The sequence below is a fragment of the Asterias amurensis genome, chromosome 3 (genome assembly GCF_032118995.1).
Source record: "Asterias amurensis chromosome 3, ASM3211899v1".
NCBI lineage: Eukaryota > Metazoa > Echinodermata > Asteroidea > Forcipulatida > Asteriidae > Asterias > Asterias amurensis.
In genome coordinates, this window is record NC_092650.1 from 8,005,678 (window position 1) to 8,021,600 (window position 15,923).

The 15,923-nt window shown below is 39.3% G+C and overlaps 2 protein-coding genes across 2 annotated transcripts in view; one reads left to right on the forward strand and one right to left on the reverse strand.

Annotated features, from left to right (window-relative positions):
* Positions 1-15,923, forward strand: part of LOC139934366 (protein virilizer homolog) — a 47,586-nt gene that overhangs the window by 18,820 nt on the left and 12,843 nt on the right. Inside the window, exons 13-22 of the mRNA XM_071928561.1 lie at positions 228-328; positions 1,710-1,822; positions 2,243-2,575; positions 2,950-3,099; positions 4,066-4,257; positions 4,907-4,992; positions 5,475-5,621; positions 6,915-7,083; positions 7,671-7,807; positions 13,743-13,851. Of these exons, the coding sequence (XP_071784662.1) occupies positions 228-328; positions 1,710-1,822; positions 2,243-2,575; positions 2,950-3,099; positions 4,066-4,257; positions 4,907-4,992; positions 5,475-5,621; positions 6,915-7,083; positions 7,671-7,807; positions 13,743-13,851 (1,537 nt within the window). The remainder of the gene's footprint in view (positions 1-227; positions 329-1,709; positions 1,823-2,242; positions 2,576-2,949; positions 3,100-4,065; positions 4,258-4,906; positions 4,993-5,474; positions 5,622-6,914; positions 7,084-7,670; positions 7,808-13,742; positions 13,852-15,923) is intronic.
* LOC139934388 (somatostatin receptor type 2-like) lies at positions 10,465-11,926 on the reverse strand. Its single transcript, XM_071928602.1, has 2 exons — positions 11,664-11,926; positions 10,465-11,538 (listed from the first exon to the last, which is right to left on the reverse strand). Exon 2 carries the CDS (start codon positions 11,482-11,484, stop codon positions 10,465-10,467), a length of 1,020 nt encoding a protein of 339 aa, XP_071784703.1. The 5' UTR covers positions 11,485-11,538; positions 11,664-11,926.

Below are 15,923 nucleotides of genomic sequence, written 5' to 3' on the forward strand. Positions count from 1 at the left end.
AGCAATTACAAACGTATTTTCATTACAATGTTTTACTCATTTCTCAAAAGCTACAGCACCTCAGTAAGTAATATTTGAAGGGAAGCTTTCCACTATCATTATCTTCAAACCCTGTAAGTTTATTGTAAATCTGTGGACATTTTGAAAAAGTACCCAAATCCTTTAATAACCCCAACCACTCCAACCTTAACTCTTTCTTCATATTTTCTATCTATTCTACAATGTAGGTGCAGCCACCAATCAAAGCTTTCCCCACTACTGCTAAAGTAACAGGACCACCAAACACAGCTGATCCCTACCAAACTTTGTATCATATGTTCCACACAAGGTAAGATAGAATTCATGTACATGTACACTGGTTCTAAGTTAACCTCAACATCAAATTTTAAGCTCTAGAAAAGTTTAATCTTTGTTTCCCCTGCCTGTCTCCAAAGTCATGTATGAGTCTACCGACATGACAGCAGAATACACAAAATCACTTACGGTACAACACATTGCAAGCAAAAATTTACAGAAACAGTAGGCCATAGGCCCTTGTCAAAACCCTGGATTAGGCTTGGATGCCAGGTTAAAGGAACACGTTACCTGGATGGGTCGAGTTGGTCTTTGAAAAGCCATTGCAACCGTTTTTTATAAAATGCATATGGTTAGAAAGTTGTTGTAAAAGTAGAATACAATGATCTACACAAATTTGCCTCGAAATTGCGTGGTTTTCATTTTACTTTGCGAACTAACAAGTCGGTCATTTATGGGAGTCATCAATTTGACTCCCATAAATGGCTGACCGAGCTTGTCAAAGCCGTTTCAAACGCTTTTCAAAGACCAACTCGAACGATCCAAGGCAACGTGTTCCTTTAAGCTCCGACTATGGTTTGGAATTCGGCTTATGCCCTGGTTTAAGCTTCTTCTTGTCCTGGCTTGGGCTTTGTTTAAGAATTCAGCTTGGGCTCGAGGTTGGGCTCCAGGTTGGGCATTGGCCTTGGGCTTCAGCACAGCTCCTAGCAATATCATTGTTCTCTGCAAGGTCCTCAATTCTGCATTCTTGCTCCAGTACGGGGCATCTCAGGAGGTGATCCATAGTCATGATAGTTTGGGCTTTGGTTGTGGGTTGGGCTTGGGCTCGGACATGAGCTCTAGTTTAGGATCCAGCTTGGGATCCATTCACCTGTTTGAACCAAGTAAAGAAAGCACTAGTTTTCTATATAACTAGCTTGAGCCCAAACCCACGGTGTGGTTTTAAAATAAGCCACAGTGTATTTCGGCTTTATTATATTTCAGATAACTTTTACCTGCCCAACTCCAACAATCAACTTCAGTACATGTCTTCAAGAAGCAACTCAATACATAACTATTAAGATCTTTTAAAAGCTGTATACATTTTATACTGGTTTAATCTGAGAAGTTAATGAGTAAGTGTTTTCCTGCAAAACTTTTAATGCAACTCAAAATGCCCTTTAAAAGCAGTGGACACTATTGGTAATTACTCAAAATAATTATTAGCATAAAACCTTACTTGGTAAAGAGTAATTGGGAGAGGTTGGTAGTATAAAATATTGTGAGAAACGGCTCCCTCTGGAGATTTAGAATTTGAGGTCTCAAAACCAAGCATCTGAAAGCACTAGTGAGAAGACTGGTCTTTGACAATTACCAATAGTATCCAGTGTCTTTAATGAGGAACAGTATCTAAAATGTGATTGTTCTTTTCTTAGAAATCTTTTGGAGAGTGTGCTAGTCCTGATTTCATGTCCAGCGACCGCGGGTCATGAGAGCATTTCTGGCACCATTGTGGAGTTACTCACTGCAATCACGAAGTCTCTCAAAGGTAAACATTCAAACCAACTTCTTCAAAGAGTAATTTCATAGGTTTTTAGTTTTCACTCATTCACCTCAAATGAAATCTTGGCAGTGTGCCATCAACAAGTTTAGTATAAAGTTGCCATTTAACAAATATTTTTCTAATTGTTTTCATTGTTTTTCCTTTTATCAATTTTATCTCAATTTTTCATTTTTATAATTTTGTGAAGAATATTTTTAGGCAGATTTTGGGGCGATATTGAAAATAATAATTTTGATTGGTATTGCTTGTGATTGGTAATGCTGTAGATTGTTTACATTTTTATCTCCAGAAAATTTTCACGATGATCCATTATAATTTTGCCTGGCCTCCTGCAACTGTGACTGTGGTTATTTGTGAAAGTCAGAGTTGTTTGTTGATTCCTCGTCTGATTCTTATTGTTCCCAGGACTACTGTATCTCTCATCGAACCAAGCCACCACCAAGGCCCTCTGCCAGTGCTTGACAGCCAACCTTGACGACGAGGCTCAGGAAGAGAGTCTCTTACAACAGCTAGGTCTACAGCTTCTCTATAGCATGGCCACTCTGCAGTACATTGACCAGCTACGCCAAGCTACAGATAAAGGACTCAATGTCACAGCAGCTGACTGCGATGAGGTCATCGAGATCATGAGATGGCTGTATTCTATCAGCTTCACTACTGTAGGCAGGACGGCTCTTGCTCATGTCTTCACTATGGATGATAATATGGAGTGTTTGTTACCATTCATTGAACCAAAGGGTTAGTTTACATGATGAGAAAATTCTCGATTTGTATATCACTTTGTTGCTGCTGGGGATCGTGCATTTTACGCACATGCGCCGTGCCTTTGTAACTGTCTCACCAAATTCATTGTGCCAAGTCACTTTTAGTTTTCAAGAAACATCTCAAAACTTTCCTGCAGGCCTGTATGTTTCATTTTTAAAGAGGAAGGGCACCAAGCGATTTTCTCCTATGTAATGGAGTCATAACTTTAGACCCTTGGTGTACATGGCAGAACAAGCCTCACTCATCACTGACTTTTTGCTGAACACTACTCCATTAATGAAGATTTGTATGCACAATTGTCAGTCAAAAACCATTTAATTTTTAATTTTTTTATTTTATTTTTTTAGAGCCAGGCATGAGTCCAAGTAAAACCAGGAAGACAGCTTCCCACGGCTACGCTGCTCAGATCCTAGCCTGTGTTATCCAGCATAATGAGAATGTGACAGTGTTGAGCCAATATCAAGCCAGACTGCAGCTATGCACTTATGGAGACCCAGGTAAGGATGTCACTTTAAGACACTGGACACCTTTGGTAATTGTCAATGACCAGTATTCTCAATTGGTGTATCCCAACATATGCATAAAATAACAAGCCTGTGAAAGGTTGGACTCAATTGGTCATCGAAGTTGCAAGAAAATGTTAAAAAAAGAAAAAACACCCTCGTTGTACAAAATAATGTGCTTTCAGATAAAAGTGAAAGGGTTCCTTTATTATATAAGTGAGGTATTACCTCTTTCTCAAAAACTACGTTACGTCAGAGGGAGTCGTTTCTCACAATGTTTTATACTATCAACAGCTCTCCGTTGCTCGTTACCAAATAAGGTTTTATACTGTTACATATTTTCAGTAATTACCAAAGGTGTCCAGTGCCTTAAAGATCTCCTGAATAGACCTCGCTTAGCTTCAACATTTTTTACAATTTGTCACGCACTGTGCTGATGGATCAATTGATGAGTTGGGAAACTTGCCATGTATTGACCATGACTTATTGCAATGTCCCTAACAGGCTAAGAATAAGGAATGCATTTTGCATGTCATCACCTAATAGACCGATCCATTAGACCGATACCAAAATAATGTGCTTTTACTAGTGCCCTGGTCATTGGGCCAACTATCTGGGGAGTTTACAACATGGCCACCATAGCGCTTCAAAGTCTTTTTCACACACAATATCAACCTCAACCCTCGCAGGTATCCATTTGTACCCCTAGGTCTGTAGGTGAAGAGAAGCAATTATAGAAAACTATCTTGCCCAAGGCCACAAGTGTCACAACTGGGACCTTGATTGACGCTCCGATGACTCAACCACAAGATATTGAATTTGATGCTCTAAATGACTCGGCTACAACAGCATCACCAAAATGTTCATTCAAAATTGACCATACCTGAGTGTATCAAGTCTCACCTCCTTTCAGCCCTGAGCCCCTAATTGCTTTAACAATGTTTTTGATTTCCAATGCAGCGTTATCAAAATGGTTGAGCTCAATCGAAGGTGTGAAGTTGGATGTCAGCTGCATCAGTAAGATGATAGAGTACATCAATAAGGAGAGTGATGAGCTGGGACATAATCTCCTTGGAGCTGGGCCTGGTATCGTTACATGCCTCAGGGTCCTAAGACATCTTGCCTGCGCACCGGAAGATATGCAGTCAGGGGGTAAGTAAAGCAAGAGGCTCCTCATGGTGTAGTATCAAGGGTCGATTTCACAAAGAGTTAGGACTAGTCCTAAGAGCTATTAAACATATACAGTCCTAAGTTAGGAAGAGTAACTCATCCTAACTTGTCTTAACTTGTCTTAACTTGTCTTAACTTGTCTTTGTGAAATCCACCCCAGGGCCCAATTTCATAAACATGTAGCTGCTTAAGCACAACAACAAAATACTAAGCACAACAAAAATAAGGTTACCAGAATAAGGTTACCAGCCAAACTACCATGTCACACGTATTTTATGTGATTTGTATCCTGCTCATGTCTGCTTGGCTGAGAGTTGTTAAGTAATATTGTTTGCTAAAGCATCTCTGTGAAATTGGTCACAGAGCTTATAGGAGGTAAAAATGTCAGAAATTAAACTCATGGGCACCCAGCAAAGAGGGAGAAAATGTGGATTAGATAGACTAGGCTATTTATAGACTAGGCTTTGGTCCCTCTACCTGCCGTCCCCAATTTGTCAGAGCATGTTACCAGAATCAAACAACCTTTATTGACAAGAATGAAAATTTACCAACTGAGGCATGATATGAAACGTGCCAGTATGATTTGAATATTTAGAGTTGTTTATTATTTTCTTTTATTGTTGTTTTCCAGATCGGCAGATTGATTTACAGTACAAGCTGTCTGTTATTCAGCTGTATTCATCCAGCTCCATGAATGCTTTCATTAATGTCATCAAGGTAATAATAATAATAATAATAATAATAATAATAATAATAATAATAATAATAATAATAATAATAATAATAATAATAATAATAATAATAATAATTGAGAAAGAGATGATTTATTCATATATTCATACAGTCATTTTTAAATATTCATTCACTGTATGTGATTGGTCCTTAAAGGTAAGTTATACATTTGGATTGTTGAACCATTCAGTTATTTTAATCTGATATACATAAATACCCCCAGACAGTTGCGCTATTCCTATTGGTGGAGAGTAGTCACGTGGGGGTGTTTAAAAGGTTGATAATAACCAGCTGGAGCTGTTTATAACCGGTTGCTTTCTGATACGTTTGAGCGGGTGAGCCCGCAACCACATTTGCAGGAGTGATCAATCCTGCCATAAATAATAAGCTGAAAAACAAGACAGTGGAAACCGTCTTCTTATAAACTTTCTCATTCCATTGATGGTCTGGTATCTTCCTCATTACAGAGACTCGGTGATCGTCTGTTGAGGCCATGGCAGCAAGGTTTCGCTCTGTCTAACACCCAGGTACATCTTATTGAAGCCATCGTGACTCCAGTACTGCAACTCATCAAAGTCATGCTGGCAGAGTTACTCGCTAGTGGCTCAGTGCAGGTGAGTCTTCAAGTTAGATTGTTAAACCTCGGTTACAAATTTTCAAGTTTGATTGGTCGAGAACCAATCACGTGGCGTGCATCAAAAATGCATGTACAATGTACCATGGCTGCTCAGGTTATCCGTGTACATAACCTTGATCATTCCCAGCGTTGGTCAATTTCAAAAGCTTAGTACGAAACATCCTCGAGTTCGAGGGAACAGTGAAGAATTGTTTCTTGCAATATTTCAACAACTGTTTGTCTGCTTATTAAACTGTGCATACTCGTCATAAATATTGTTTGAAGATGACAACAGAACTTTTAGAAGAAGAATAATCATGTTACCAAGGTATATAACAAAACATTTGTTGCACGCTGTGATTTGGGGTACATGGGTTTTGTACACCCTCAGGGGGAAATGGCACCCTCGGCTTCGCCTCTGGTGCCATTTTCCCCCTCGGGTGTACAAAGCGCCATGGAACCCGTCACAGCATGCTCTTTGCAGTGCCCTGTATTTATCATTTGTAATGCCATGCATTTTAAGCTGCAATTTACAGTCCTCTCTAATAATGTTTTTTATTATTGTTCCCTCCTACTAACAGGTAACTTACTGACTGTTTTTGATTAGATTTTTCATGTGCAAATTCAGTCATTACTTTTATCCGAATTAGATCCTGTCATGTCTGTTTAAAGACACAAATAATCATGATAAATAGTGCTTTCCTAAAAATTACATAAATGTTTCTCTTTGATCTTATTTATTGTTGGGTGCTGGGGATACTGTTCCCAGAAGCTCATTGAAATCTTTAAAGGAACACGTTGCCTTGGATCGGACGAGTTGGTCAAAACAAAAGCGTTTGTAACCGTTTTGGATATAATGCATATGGTTTGAAAGATGTTTTAAAAGTAGAATACAATGATCCACACAAGTTTGCCTCGAAATTGCGTGGTTTTCCTTCTACTGTGCGAACTAACACGGTCGGCCATTTATGGGAGTCAAAATTTTGACCCCCCATAAATGGCCGACGTGTTAGTCGACGAGGTAAAAGGAAAACCACGCAATTTCGAGGCATGTTTGTGTGGATCATTGTATTCTACTTTTACAACATCTTTCTACCCATATGCATTTTATAAAAAACGGTTACAAACGCTTTTCAAAGACCAACTCGAACCGATCCAAGGCAACGTGTTCCTTTAACTCCAGGGGTAATACCAAAAGGTTGAAATGCCATCAATCAACATATCTCCTAAAATTTGAATTGCAGTTTTAGATTTTGTTTGTCTAACCTCTGTTGCTTGTTCCTCTCGTTAGTTCAAAGATGAGCGCCTGGTAACCTACCTCCTACCATTGCACACTGTGTTGTGCTCGGTACCCAACAGCGTGATCATGCCGACTGAAGCCCAGCAGGTACAGACGGACATCATTGACATTCTACTCAGCTACACAGTCCTGACCTCTCAACAACCAGACACTGAAGAAGGTAGGGGAGCCTTTCCACCCCTCTAATCGCCCCACTAACTTCCCCACTAACCTCCCCATCACCACCTAACACCAAAGGCTTGGACCTATCCTCTTAAATCTCCAAGAATTATAATAATAATATCAGTAATAATAACATGGATGAATGTGTCCAGTGGGAAAATTATGATGCTAACTCCATAAACCATCATCTGCATACTTGTTTGCCTTGTTTGGTTATTGCCAAAGACCAGACTTCTCACTCGGTGTATCCCAACATAAGCATAAAATAACAAGGCTGTGAACATTTGAGCTAAATTGGTCATAGAAGTTGCGAGAAAATGATGAGAGAAAAAACACCCTTGTTGGACGAGTTTGTGTGGTCTCAGATAGGAATAAAAAACTTTTAGCTAGAAGTCTTTTATTATTTTATTGAGAAATTACCTCTTCTCAAAATCTATGTTACTTCAGAGGGAGTCTTCTCTCACAATGTTTTATACTATCAATAGCTCTCCATTGCTCCAATGCTTTTAAGTTAATATTTGTTTTGAGTAATTACCAAACTTGTACCTTCCCTTTAAGTGTATTGTACTGAATTGATGTTTCCAGGAATAGCAAACAGCAGCTGGACTGTGATGTTGAAGGAAGTCCTGAAGTACATCCCATCTGCAGCGTATGCTTACATCGGTGGACTGACTGTACTATCAGAGCTGCTACCTCTACCACTACCCATGCATGCACAGGAGGTAAGGTTGGGTGGGCGGGGCTTACCTAATATCACCTTTTGGTTTAAAGAGTTAAGCCCAGTTCATACTTCCTGTGAATGCGAATGCAAAGCGAATCTTGACGATACGATTCGCAACGAACCATTCGCAGCATTTGAACTCTGCTCTACTCCCTTGCGAATAATCGCTGCGAAAGGAGGGTGTGACGTCAAATTCACGTCAAATTCGCTTCGCATTCGCAGGAAGTATGAACCGGGCTTAATCAATCTGAGAAACATGCAGAGCTCAAGCACAGAAATGGATAAGTTTTACCTCAGACAGTTTTGCTATTCCTTTTGGTGGAGAGCTCGCTCACGTGGGGGTGTTTAACGGTTGACAATGACCAGATGGAGCTGTTTATAACCGTCTGGCTTCTTGCACAAGCTCATGTACGACAATTTCATTACGCGGAATGCAATTTAAAGCTTTTAGTCATGTTGTAACAGTGCGTAATATAATATTTCTAAATGTGCGTAAACACAACCCATGCGAACCAAACATATTTTTTAGTACAAACCTCACATTTGTGATTGCCAAAGTGTTTATAATTGTAATTTATGTTGACGCTTTCTTAACAAAAGGGCATTTATGAATAGGAATGAATGAGTAGTAACTCGTTCTTAAACGGCCATTTAAGAACTCGTCGCTACCCTTTTGTGTCCCAGTTATTTGTTTACCCTACCATGTTTTAAATACATGAAAATATTCTCTATGAATTGTGGTGGTTCTGAATGTTCAATATGCTCAGAGCGTCTTCAAGAGAAAACCTGCGTAATGTCGGCAAAGTTAAACAATAACTCTATGTCAATGTCTGGAATTGATGATTAGTCAACATTCAGACACTCTGTTTACATTATAATAAGCCATCAACAAATAATTAAGTACACATATGTAGATGTAGAAGCGAAGAGTGGTCGAAGTAATGCACTGCAATTTTAATTAATTTTTCATACAAGAGTATCCAGTTTGATGAAAGACAAACTTTACCATTCCACTATGTACATTTGCTTCATTTTGATTGATCTATATTTGCCCAGTTTAACTGTTTAAACAGGATTCAGGACTAAGCATGTGAAATCTAATCAGTGGGTTACAGTAGATCAGTTCAATTAATTTGGTACATGTACATGTAGCTGTATGCATGTACATGTACGCCTCTCTTAATATTTATGCATGAGGTACGCCGCAATGCTAACTCAAAACGAGGCGATGGTCGCAGCCACTGCAAGTGATGGGGGACGTGCGCCCAATAATAAGAGAGGTGTACACAGTCTTCAAACTACATGTACATGTTTTCACTGTTGTAACTGAAAAAAAAATCACTCCATGACAGTCTACAATTAATAACAATAACAATTATTCTTCTTATTATAAAATTGTTGCATGCTTTGATGGGGTCCGTAGCTTGTACGCCTAAGGGGGAAAATTCCATTTTCCCATGAGGGTGTACGAGAAGTACTTGTCATATCAACTCCAGGTTATTACAGCTAAAACAAAAGAAACGTTGCCTTTCCACCATACCTCCTCTGCCTTCCCTCGCCCCTGCTCACCTTCTCACCTATCCTTCCCCACTCATTATTCCAAGTTATTACAATATGTACTTATTATTTTTTCAAGTCGAGGTTTGTTCAGCACTTTGAAACCTTTGTAAAAGACCCTTCTGTTGTTACGTTTTTTATTACATCCTAGTACTACATGTACGTTCTATTTCTAACATCCCATAGGGATTAGTATTTTTGCAGTTTATGTCTTCAGGGAAATAAATTACCTTTGAACCCTTGACACATTAAGACAGCATTCTCTGAATCACTATAAACACTATACATTGACTTTCATAACACAAACCACATTCATGACACAAAACATCAATAACACAAAAACTCATCTCCAATGATTATTGGCAGTTTTATATCTACTTTACATGACACCATCAAACGTTAAATCTTGCTAGGGCCATGTCAGGAGTTAGATGGCCTACTTTTCAATTAGGCATGAACCAGATCTCTCTGTGCACAAGGTGCATTTTCAAAAATGGCAGAATACGGTCAGACAGTCGCGCTGAAAATAATTCAGAGTTTCAGGTTCACTGCAGTTTTTTGACGAAAACAAATTACTTAGCAAACACGTTACTAGCCAGAACACAGCGCAAGCAGAAGCTAATTACATGTATAGCCTTTACCTGTTCCATGGTACTTCTTGCTTAGCAGTTAAATTAGTTCAACAGTTTTTGCTGAATGTTTTTTAGGAAATAGGGTCCTGGCTGGTCAGAGTGATTTCTTGTGGAGTAATACAGTCAGGATATTTAACAGTTGCTACTGAAACCCTTTCCAATGTTCTGGCATCGGACACCGTCTGTTTTTTTTTTTTCCAATTGGAGAAGACCTTGTCTCATGGCAAATTGTCTCCTCTTGATTATGGCAATACCAGGATTGCTTCTAGGAGCGTAATCTGCATTCATACAAGTGCTTCAGTGCCTGTGCTGGATTTGTTTCTATCATTCTCATGAAAGAGAAATAAGAAAAATAGTAGATAATAGTTTGGAACAGATCAATTGACAAAACCCGGAGTTGCCAACATAAGTAGCTCAGTTGGTAGAGTGCTGGCACGTTAATCCAGAGGTTTTAGGTTCATGGCATTGTTTATGAGGTACTTTTCTCTTGAGACTTCAGAACTTTTGTTTGCATTTCACTGCCACTCTCACTTGATTCCACTGACCTGGATCCAACACAAGGGCATATCATGCCTCTGAAGGCCCTCCTCATTGGCTTGTACTTGAGTGCGTAGAGTATTGGATTGATGGCGGAATTTGCAGCAGACAGGAGAAAGCTAAGCTGGAGCAGAACTTGTTTAGAAGCGGGACTACTTCTAGGGGCCTGGGCGGTGAGGTATAGACAGATTATCTTAGTCGGAGAGATCAAGATGATGCAGGCTGCCGTAACCAGGATGAGGGTACGGGCTACTCTATGATGAGCTCTGCTGAGCTCCTGCGGCGGACCGATGATCCCCTGCCGCCTGAAAATACGGGCGTGCAATTTGAGATTCTGGAGGATTCTAGCATACATTCCAATGAGGGCGCCGACAGGCACGAGGTACAGGACTCCACTGCTGATGATGGGGAACAGCCATAACCATGGCTGGTTCATAGCAGTCGGATACACAGTGTACTGTGTCGAGGGCAGGAAGAAGATGTAAACGATCGTCGCTGGTAGCTCCAGGATAAATGGCACAATCCAGACTGTGAGGAGCAACAAGGCGACTTTCCATTTGATGAAATAGGACATGTGCTGGAGGGGATAAACGATGCCCATGTAGCACTCGAAAGTGACCAATGCAATACTACAGGTGGATGTACCAATCAAGCTATACTGCACATGCATCAGTAGCTGTAATGTCACGTGTCCAACGTTCATCGTTGTATTTTCATTCTCGTCGGTGTTGTTGCTCTCAGTGTTAGTCCATTTGACCCAGGGGTCAAATGTGGTGCTCAACAGATAAAGAGAGTCGACAATGGCCAAATTCAGGATCAGGTAGTTGGTCAGATTGTGAAGACTTTTTGTTCGAAGAATGGTCACAGAGACCAGAAGGTTGCCGATAAACCCAAGGCTGCTGGTGATTTCTTCCATATAAAGTAAGACAGTGGAAGAGGTAGAACTGTACATGACGAGAATGAAGTGGCAGCTACAAGTTTGATGTTAAGCACTCGCTGGAGCACACTATTGGAAAACAACAAAAATTTACATGTAATTTTTCAGTCATGAGAGAATTTATAAATGTAGTGTCTGCACACTGTTTAATGCTTTAACTGCAATTGGTTCATAGAATATCAGCGACCCTTTACCTTTAAATTCTGCGGGAGTCAAGCAGTATGTCAACATAACCAGTTCCAGCATTTTGCGGGCAGAAGTTTTGCCAAAGTTATCAATGTTGTTTCCTTGTCTTGATTCAAAGAGATTTAAACACACCAAGATGCAGTTCCACTAGCATCACCAAATGCTGTGCCTAATATTGAATTATGTGCATGTGTACCAGTATTCTGTAGCTTCCCTAACAACATCAATGCTGGGCTTTGTTGAGTCTCAAAGAATATCCAGACGAATATCATCATCGGTGCTCACACCTGTAACAATGTATTGCCTTTGATGAGGCACAGATAGTAATGCACTCCTGTAGCAGTAGTTGTACATACCTTAACTTGATTCAAAGACACTACATGTATGCAACACACGAGCGAGTACTAGTGGAATGTTCTGCCAACATTGCCTAATTTGTTCCATAGTAGAGTCAGTGAGTAATATGCAAGCAAGCGAGCAAGCAAGACCAATTCTTGCAGCAGTAGTAATGCTGTGTATGAATACTGACGCAGTGGTGTACAGTTCCACATTGTGCCAACATACGTACGTATGTAAGTGATACTCTGAAAAGGATATTAACGATTACACTGTAGCAAATTGCGTAAATAACGTAAATTAACTTATAATAGTAACACCCAAGTTTATCATTAATCCTTGGCTGAGTGAGGTGCAATTAATTGAAATCTATAACTTGGTTAGGCAGTTAGGTATTGGCCATTGCAGAGGCAATTTTTATTTTCAAACCGTGTGTGTTTTATGTTAAAGATCTATGGACATTGTGTTTTGTGTCCTACAAAAAGTACCCATACCCTTTAATAAACAAAATGCAATTGCAAAAAAAAAAATGCAATGCATGTGCTTTAACAAGGCAAAAGCTCTTTAAAATCACCCTACATTTGAAGGTGTCAGTTAAGCGCTATTCACACGACAGCCATTTAATTGGGGTCCCTTCCTTGAATTAAGCATAGTTGTACATTGTAAGTAGCAATGTTTGACAAGATTTTGCAAGAGACTATGTACAGTAGAAAAAATGGTTGTCCTTTCACACAAAGTACATACATTTTGAAATATTTTACAACCATGCTACAATCTACATTGTAGCAAGGGACCCTTGCTAAATTGCTCTCGTGTGAAAGGGGCTATAAAACACAATCAATCACCCATGTCAACCTGCTCGGTTGTGCACACAATGTAGGTACACACAGCTTATGCAGGGAAAGTAGACATTGATTAATTGAACTACAGCCTCATACATCTTGGTTACTAGTTAACATTTGATTAATGATGTGACAAAATAGAGAAAGCCATTATTTGTTACAGTACCAAGACCTAATAATATTGTAATGTGTTACTTGTAAGTACAGTAATTTGCTTATTGTGCACGATGTACATGTACATGTACATCTCAAAGTCTATAGATTTCACAAGATCTGGTCCTGATAGCATAAAGCTGTAAAATAGTGCTAAGCAGGTTATTTTACTTATCAAGATAATAGTGAGGAACCAGACATTACATTGGATTAAGGCTGGTTTTCCTATTTCAACTTAGCAATATTTGTTCTGTGCTAAGCAAATACAAAAATTAAATCTGATGTTGTGGCACAGTCATACGTTTTTTTCACTGACAAGATGATTATGTTTGTTTGAACAAATTGAACACAATATCTTGTCTGTGCTACCCCGGAATGATGTTAAAAATATTAATAATATTGGCTTCTTATATAGCGCTTATATCCGCCACTCAGTGATGCTCAACAATCAGTATTTTTCTGTGAGTTATTGTGGAGAATTATAAGACTTGTTGCTCTACAAAAGACCTTGTAATGGTTTACAAGGTGATTGGTGTAGTATGCAGTCTAGCAAACCAGGAATCGAAGTGAAGCCCTTCTCTTTATAATAAGTAGTAGGTTCTTTTATATTCCATTACACAACGCACGTCATCTAAATTCGTAAATCATTTGCCTCGCGTGTCTAATGGATCAGAATTAATCGGCCCTTTAAGAAACCAACATCTTACCATCCCTTTTACTGGGTTAATATTTAAAATGTGTTCTATTTTGGTACAGCCCCTGTCATCAGAGCAGGTCCAGCAGGCCTTGAACCATCGACGATTGTGGAGTCTTTATCTTCTCTCAGAGAGTGCACAGATTCAACAAATTATCAAAGATCTGACAGGTGAGAAACATAGCATGTTGGGGCCACTAGGTGGCAGCAGACACACATGGTCATAGACCTTTTCGCAAATACCGGGGCGCGCGCGTAAAGCTTGGAATTAGGTGCATTGTGGTCTTGCTGGTATCCAAATTTGATCCATATCTATCCCACAATGCACCTCATTCAACAGTCTGCGCTTGCGCATTAGTATTTGCGATAAGGTCTATTCTTGCTGTTTACTATTTGACCCCCTCTGACTGTTTTAATAATAATAATAATTAAAACTTATAAAGCGCCATCTATCTAAGACTATACTTATTCCGAGGCGCATAAAACAAACAAAGAGAGTAACAAAACAAAAACAAAAATACAAATTACGAAGCTTGGAAAGAAATAAGGGTACATTGAATAAAAATGTTGAATTATATAAATGTGTAGGCAAAAAAAAATGGTGAAAAACAGACAGAAAGTCAATCATAAGAAATGTTGAATAGGTGGGTTTTGAGCAGAGTTTTTAAAATGTCCAGAGACATTGTAGCCCGGATATGTAAAGGAAGAGAGTTCCAGAGTGTGGGTGCGGATACAGAAAAAGCTTGAACGCCGCTAGAAGTGTTTGTTTTAGGGACAGTTAAATAAAGTTGGTTTGTGGAGCGAAGATATGGTAAGAGAATTTCTTTGAGATATGGAGGAGCCCTACCATTCATAGCTTTCCAGGCGAGCAAAATAATTTTGAATTTAATTCTTTGACAGACTGTGAGCCAGTGAAGTTGTTTCAATACAGGTGTGATGTGATCATATTTACGTGTTTTTGATAATACGCGAGCAGCAGCATTGAAGTTTTGTGATAAGATTCTTGTTTATACCATAAAGCAAGGAGTTTCCATTATCAAGCCTGGATGTGATGAAAGCATGTATAAGGATAGAAGCAGACTTTTCGTTGAGGATTTTGCGAATGCTGTTAATATTTCTAATGTGGTAAAAAGCAGATTGACAAATTAAGCACGTTTGACACAACTGTTTTGTCAGTTATGCTGTTTCCAGTAATTTGTTAACACTCATGAATCTGTTGGCAAAGATAAACACGTTGTACTTGGGTCTTCATCTAAGGATCTTATGAACGAAAGCTTGCGAAAATGAAGTTGCTATAGAGAGCTTTTTTGATGTACATGTATAACATGTAGAGACTGCAGGCATGTCATGCATATGCAAGATAGTTCATGACAGTCTCAACTACAAGGGCCAATTTCACAGTGCTACTTAATGGTAAGCAAATTTTAGTTCAAACTGTAGCAGAACAATTTGCTTAAGCATGTAAGCGTCTTTGACAAGTTAGCAAGAAAATTAAGCGGCAAGCTTGCGTTTTCTCTATGGATTTACATAGTGACGTTACTCATATTCATACAGTAAGCACCAGAAGGTTAGCATGCCTTTTCATGTGCCCATGGTTCTCACACGCATCTCTGGATGCAACATTTGCAAATGGACACCAACCCTTAGAAATCTGAGAATCTATTCATGCATGAATCGCTTCTCAGAATCAAATGTTTTGGGATGACAAATTATTCAAACCATATTCATAAATACCTCGGACAGTTTCCCTGTTCCTATTGGTGGAGAGCGCGTCACGTGGGTGTGTATAAACCTTTGTTTATGACCGGTTGAAACATGGGCGTGACACGCCTGCTTGCACCTGTGCTTATAAGACAGTTTCTTCATTCCTATTGGTCGAGAGCAACGGCTGGGACAGTTGTGCCACATCACGCGATACGCGGGACGCCCACAGCATTCCCTTATAAGGAGTTGTTAACCCGAGGGCGGCGGAGGGCCTTATCATTTCATAGCTGGAGGAGTGTTGTGTTGAAATGTTTGCATTTATTTTACTTGTTAAAATTTTTGCATTAATTTTACTTTTTGACCAAAAGTGTTGATGTTTTTTTTTTTGACTGAAAAGGTATTTATGAATGGGAATCAAAGTGTATTGAATCGGTTTTCAACTAGTGCTTTAAACCTGTCGAGGCCTGGTTCTTGATAATTTACCTCGACTTTGTCTCGGTAAAGTTATCAAGAACCAGGCCTTGTTGGGATTAAACCAC

Bases quoted from the DNA above. Each gene is read 5' to 3' on its own strand.
- LOC139934388 (XM_071928602.1), bottom strand. From the start codon at position 11,484: ATGTACAGTTCTACCTCTTCCACTGTCTTACTTTATATGGAAGAAATC.